The sequence below is a fragment of the Melitaea cinxia genome, chromosome 24 (genome assembly GCF_905220565.1).
Source record: "Melitaea cinxia chromosome 24, ilMelCinx1.1, whole genome shotgun sequence".
Classification (NCBI taxonomy): Eukaryota; Metazoa; Arthropoda; class Insecta; order Lepidoptera; family Nymphalidae; genus Melitaea; species Melitaea cinxia.
In genome coordinates, this window is record NC_059417.1 from 7,044,279 (window position 1) to 7,051,555 (window position 7,277).

The 7,277-nt window shown below is 36.3% G+C and overlaps 1 protein-coding gene across 1 annotated transcript; it reads right to left on the reverse strand.

The window, feature by feature from the left end:
- On the reverse strand, positions 1–6,728 carry LOC123665487 (COPII coat assembly protein sec16-like). The gene is made up of 3 exons (XM_045599784.1): positions 6,173–6,728; positions 5,673–5,734; positions 1–3,617 (listed from the first exon to the last, which is right to left on the reverse strand). The coding sequence occupies exons 2-3, from the start codon at positions 5,725–5,727 to the stop codon at positions 76–78; spliced, it is 3,597 nt and encodes a 1,198-aa protein (XP_045455740.1). The 5' UTR covers positions 5,728–5,734; positions 6,173–6,728; the 3' UTR covers positions 1–75.
- Between the last annotated feature and the right edge of the window lie 549 nt (positions 6,729–7,277).

Below are 7,277 nucleotides of genomic sequence, written 5' to 3' on the forward strand. Positions count from 1 at the left end.
CATGTTCAAATATAAATGAAATTTCACTCACACACTCAGTGGTTTCTTTCATTTAATGTCTTTATTTTCAACTTTTTATGTGTTAGGTAAAGGTTTTAGTGGCCCTAAACTTAATAATCCATCGGCTCCAAGTGCCTGTAAACTAGACGTTAAGCCGTTTTGCATGTTGTGCACAGATATCACTGGTATGCCAAAGCATCCATTAGCCTGCTCACGATTTGCCAAAGGTATAAAACTATATATTCCTAAATTACTTAATCTTTTCAAATTGTCTTCCTGTGAGAGGTCAACCACTGGCAAACCAAGTTCTCTATTAGGTCCAGTTACATTGTGGAAAACTCTTTTATGATGTTGAAGCTGTAAGGATTTTGGATACGAGGCGGGGCACTCGTCACATTTGAAAACTGGTATTTTATTACTCTGTGGGTGTGCATTCGCCATATGGACTTGTAACGAAGTATGGTTCATGAACATTTTTTTACATATCTTACACGAATACATTCCACCACCGACCTTTGCTTCGGGTATAGAAAATTTGCTTGATTTTGATGTGTGTTTGATACTAACCCCTGCTCCCAGGTTTGGAATGTGAGGTAATGGACGTTCTGGCGTAGGTGATCTACTTTTTTGTTTTTGTTTAACACTGATACCTCGTGATGCTAGAACATTCGCCATGGCATTCGCTTCTTTATTGACAGTTTTTTTCGTTATTGATATTTGGCTACCAAGATTTAATTTATCTTTGGCACCTTGCACACTATGTATCATCGGAAGACCCTCACGTTGTTTTTGCATTGCCATAACTTGACAATCTTCGTTATCATGCTTACCGGGCAACAACATATCAGTTCGCCGCTTCTGTGCTGGCCCGCTAACTATGCCACCTGGTCTTTTCATTGGCATTCGTGGCCCGACTTTACCACCACGAATTTGACCATGAACTTGAATTCCTGGTCTTATTGTAGGTCTCTGGCCTCTAACTGTAGGTAATCGTGGTCGCGCGCCAGCAATATTAGCACCAGCTGCCATTCTGATAGGCGTACCACCGGGTATTGTGCCAGATATCGCCTGTCCAGGTGGCGGCATTTGACTCGGGCCTAATTCACCTGACTGAGTTTGGCCAGACAGAGGCTGACCTGACGGACCCATCATTTGCCCTGGAGGAAATGTTTGTATATTTTGTATTTTTAAGCCACTACCTGGTTGTTGTTTTATTCCTCCAACAGGACTTGATGAAGACGTGTACGGCGCGTGACTCGGTGATGAGCCGGGTGGACCCATACTACCGGGGAGATTCATTGCGCCTGGCGCTTGTCCATAGACACTCTGTTGCATGCTTTGTAATGGAGAAGTAGTAGAATATGGCGAAGACGCCATAGAGTATGAGTTTGGCGGCATAGTTCCTGGGTAAGCAGATTTCGACATTGGTGATGGCGGATATTGCCTATATCCTTGATTCATATAGTTTGAACCGTGATATTGGCTTGGCATTGACACAGGTTGACTTGCTGTTCCATACATGTCGCTTGACGTTTGTGGATAGCCATGCATGTTTTGTCCTGTATTATATGCATTATATTGCGGTGGCACCATTACACCTCCCGCTCCTGGGTAAGCTTGTATATTAATCATAACGTTTTGTTGATGAGTAAATCCAGGACCACTATTTCCTAGTGTCGACAGTTTTCCTACTTGCTCAGCTAATTGTTTAACTGGAAGTAAACTTGAGAGAATATTCGAAGATTGATTATACGGCATTAGAGACGATGATGATGGACCAACGAGACTCTTAGAATGTCCAGTCACTCTTCTATGTTCATCTAATAGTGATATATCAGTAAACCTTGTGTTGCAAGTATCACATGAATGCTGAGGACCTAATGAATCTAAAGACACGTATTCACTTGCATCTGACAATGACGACATATTTTCCTTTTTCGTTGCCGATGATAGAAGACTTTCAAAAATCTCATCTGTACTTTTTTCGAGCATATCTAATGCTGGTTTACTATCTGGAGCATTCCAGTTAAAATTGTGTTGCTTTTCAGTCGATGGCGTTGGTGGTAACCGTGGTGTTAATTCAGAAGGAGAGTTGTAGCTCGGTTGTGACGTTGAATAAGAGGTGATAGGTGTCGTAGAATACGGAGGCGGAGGTTTTTCTATTTTAGGTACTAGAGGCTTGACATCAGGGGCAGGAGTAGTCGACACCACACAACAATCATCATCTTCATCGTTTGAATCACCATTAATTTCGATAACAGTTACTTCTGTATCTTCAGTTTTTGACACGGGAAGTAGATTAGGCATTGTTTTAGAATTTTGTGTATTTTGACTGCTAAATGATGCATCAGAACCAGCAACTGCTGGTGGAATTTCAGGTTCAGACTTAACATGCGCTAAAACTGGTGTTGTTCTATCAGACAGTGGTGGTGAAGACCTTTCAGATTTTATTTGATTTGTAAACAAAGGCAAGGTATTCTTCTGTGCATCTCCACTTGTAGCGTCACCAACCTCTTGTTTAACGACCACATTTTCTACTCGATCGTTTGAATCTCTTCTCTCTGGAGTAACATTTTCAGACGGTCTTCTTGATGTAGGAAGTTCAACTATTTTAGGCGGTTCTTTAGCTGCTATGGGAGCGCTTGGTACCCTTTTTGGTGTTTGCTTAACAGCGGGTCTGTTTGGAGGCTTTACTTTTGGCGTTTCTTCTTGTTGAATTTTAGTGGGTGTCACTTTATTAGGAATAGCAGCAGGTTCTTTTTTAGGTGATATCAATTTTCCTTGAATGCCTTTAGGTAGATTGGGCATAATTATTTTGGTCTTATCTGAGTCTCCACTATCAGTTCTATTTCTACTATTTGGAATTTGATCATCGGAATCTTGTTCACCACCCGAACGCTCATTTTCCCCTGATTTATCATTTTCATCATCGTCGTCTTCGTGTTCATCTTTATCATCTTCATTACCGCTAGCTTCATCTTCGTCGTCAGAAGCCTTAAAGTCCTTAAGACCATTAACGACTTTAAACGAATTTGTATTATTTCCATCGGATTTTAACTTAAGTTTAATACTACCAAGCTTTCCTAGTTTCTGCATCACATCATTAGTTTTTTCAGCATCATGATCCGATTTTTCTTTTTTTATTGTTGTCGTATTTTTCGTTATTGTAAAACCTAACCCGCTCAATTTATTAAGTGCCGAATCTGAGCTTGCTGCTTCATTGTCACTTTTCTTTTTCAAAGAAATTCCAGTTTTTTTTAATATTTGTGATATGTCTATCTTTTGGGGCGCTTTAGGTAAAGTAACCTTTGATGGAGCGGGTACATCTTCATCATCTGACCAATTTTCATCACCGGAAGGTGGCAGATCTTCCTCGTCTGACGGCAGCTTGTCTAACACCACGTAGGGTAGGGACACGTGTTCTATGAGATGTTTCTCTAATTCCTCCCAATCAGAAAAATCTATATCACAAGTGAAACAATGGTATTCTTCTTTCGGTTTCTTTATTAAAGCACCTGACGATTGAAGCCTCGCTAGTATACTAGCAACATTTGAGTCAGGTTTTTTTGCTGTAAGCTCCTCTTGATAGTCTTGGTCTATGTCCTGTTCTTCGTCACCTGGAAAACAAAAATAATTTATAGTTTACTTAATATGAAATTCAAAAAACTTTCAGGCAATATAAAATTACAATCTTTGTGCAGTAATATTAAACTATGTAAAAAAACAGTTAGGGACACTGAAGTTCACTTTGTATTATTTTACATAGGTTTTTTAACCGACTTCCAAAAAAGGAGGAGGTTCTCAATTCGACTGTATTTTTTTTTTTTTTTTTTTATGTATGTAACATCAGAACTTTTGACCGGGTAGACCGATTTCGACAAATTTTGTTTTAATCGAAAGGTGGTGTATGTCAATTGGTCCCATTTAAATTTATTTGAGATCTAACAACTACTTTTCGAGTTATATCTAATAATGCGTTTTTACTTGACGCTTTTTTCGTCGACCTACGTTGTATTATACCACATAACTTTCTACTGGGTGTACCGATTTTGATAATTCTTTTTTTGTTGGAAAGGGGATATCCCTAGTTTGGAACCATGATAAGGAAACCAGGATCTGATGATGGGATCCCAGAGAAATCGAGGAAAACTCTCGAAAATCCGCAATAACTTTTTACTGGGTGTACCGATTTTGATAATTTTTATTTTAATCGAAAGTTGATGTTTATTATGTGGTCACATATAAATTTTATTGAGATCTGATAACTACTTTTTGAGTAATCTTTGATAACGCGTAGTTGCTTGACTATTTTTTTGTCGATCTACGTTGGGTAAAACTTTAGATTAGGTAAAACCGAATTTCGGGACCGTGGGGGGAAGGGGGGGAGAGGGTGGGGAACGCTAGCCCTGGTACCACTGTCACACCTCAGAACCCCATGGTTATGGAGATATCCATGGTTAAAGTTTTGAGGTTAGAAGAAGAATCTCGAAAGTTAGAGGAACGCTTGGCTCCAGCGCTGCGGGAAGTGCAGCCCTTCCGCCCTTGCGTGCGAAAGCGCACGCGAGGGCTGCCCTCCCTCCGCGCCTCCGCGGCATAAAAAAAAACACTCTAGGGGTAGGACAGACCAAGACCACGTGGACAGTGGGGTGCTCCGATTCGGTTTTGGGTATTTTTCGAATTTCTAAACCTATATTTGAGCACGCAATGTTACTAATTTTATTAGAATATTATGTCTGACGCGTTATTTTGTTTAAAAGTGTCGATTTGTCACACAATGCAAACAGTACGAGCTCAAAGGTATTATAATAGCTTTAAATTCTTCTTCTAACCTCAAAACTTTTAACCATGGATATCTCCATAACCATGGGGTTTTGAGGTGTGACAGTGTTACCTTGTATAGATTTCCCTACACCCTCCACCCTCCACACCCAAAAACCCCATAATTCGGTTTTTCTAATTCGGTTTTACCTAATCTAGATCTTAGCCGAAAATACTACAGCAAAATATTATATTAAATATTACTTATTAATGAATAAATAAGTTATAACTGATTCTTTAGATTTCATAAATATACAAATTGACTTATCATGTAAAAAAAGAGCAACATATGTCTATGTGTTTCCATGTGAGTCCAACAATTTTAATATTTCTATAATTAAAATGAATAAAGTATATATAAAAAACTATTTAAGGTTTTATAAACTAATGCACAATATAAAGTAACAATACAAAATAAAAGACTACAGTATAATATCCACAAAATATTGTCGATAAAAATCATAAACTTTACATGCACAAGACATACATTTACAAAGGTTTAAGGATGCGCGGGGAAGACTCAAAACAAAAAATAATAAAGAAAAAAAATTGTGTTTGCAGGCAAACGAAGAAAAACCGACTTCAATTATATCGACAAGCCATGTTAAAGTAAATAAATTACTAAATACAACACACACATACAAAGCAAATAAGCAAATTAAGTAACATGGGAAATAAAAATATTAATTTGTTCTATGGAAAGTATATTCTAACAAAATATGTTGATGTCTACTCAATTCTACAGTTGTACATTATTAATTATTAATTTTAATGTTCAGTAGTCTCAGAAAAAGGTGTCGATAAATTAATTTAAAAAATAAATTAAATAGAAAGAAAGAAAAAAAAAAACACACCTGACTCATCGTTTGGAGGCGATGATGGGAAATCAGATTCAAGCTTTGTCGTCATGATTAACCTGAAAACAAGTGAACTAAACAAGTTAAAAAATATAAAAAGATTATTGTTTAATTTATTAAAATAATTGTAATTCAGTAAATTTATGCCAATAAGTAATCTGACTTATAACTGACTGAGTAAAAAAAACTAAAATTAAAGAAAAAAACTCATTAATGACAGAAATATAATACACATTACGATGTTTGTAATCCATCTAATAACATATACTTTGCGGTTTAAAATCAAATAAATTGTTTTTAAGGAATATATATTAAGTGTATTACAACTATTATATTCGTACTCTAATGTAGCATTATTATTGAAAAAAAGAGAATATAAAATAAACTTGAATATATGTAAAAATAAAAATATTATTCCATAACACACCATATAAACAACAACAAATTTTCATGCTTTTAAAAATAAACAAAAAAGAAAAGACAATGATTTTACTCACGTTCATTGTCCAGCTTAATTAAACTAAAATCCAGTTTCTAATTTTGTTGAATTAAACGCGCAAAGAAAATAACGCATCTTGTCCTTATTAGATATAAATCACATAACAAACATGTCACTATAATATTAAATCAAAACACTAAAATATCACGTTACCGGTTTTCACTCAATTGTCCGAAAGTTAACAGAATAATTAAAATAATCCAGTTTTTATCAAACTTCAGTCTGTGTCTTGGTTCAATATGAAATACAAAATGGCCGGCTAAATAAACGCCAAGGGACAACAGATCACCGTTCACCTAATACTACAAGCAAGAATAACATGTGAATGAACTACTGGTTCAGAACAGTACAAAGTTTTTCGTATTGCAAATGTAATTATAGTATGCAAATTTCAATTATAATTGAAATAGCAATTATTTTAGTGAGCTGAGTCTCAGACCGACGTCGTTTCAATCGACCGCACTCCGTAGCTATCTAGGCTGACTGAGCATGTGAAATTCTGTTCCGTTCACTCGTAGGCAAGTAGGCACAGAACCGACACAGATGCCAATGCCAGTATAACGAAATGCCAGTATTGGCTGCCTGGCACTTACTGGGTATGTATTCGATCTTCTACTTTCGTCGCACTCTCGACAATGTCATATATCTGTCCCTATCTCTGCAATCTATTTGCGACGCCACTTTCGACGAAACACGCCGAGTTGTGACACAAGCATTTATTATCGGAACGGGTCGTATAACTTGTATACTTTGGATTCGTTTCGTATTGACCTCGCTTGTTCAGCTCAGGTATAGAAATAGCGCGCTGACTGTTAAGAATAATAATACTGACATTGACTGTTCATAATTTTATCAAGCACGCGTAGACGACCTTTCTTTTGATTATTATCATACTAGCTATTTTTGTAACTTTTTCTTTACACTTTAAAATCGTCGGTAAAATGAAATGAAAAATTAATGAATTATTTTTGTTATTGTATTTATAATTGAGCTTAGTATTATATGCAATATGATTAAGACTTTTCATTAATTTTTACATAATTATGTCTTTCGAGATTAACATTTTTAGTTTAAATATTAAAGTCATTATTATTATTATCATT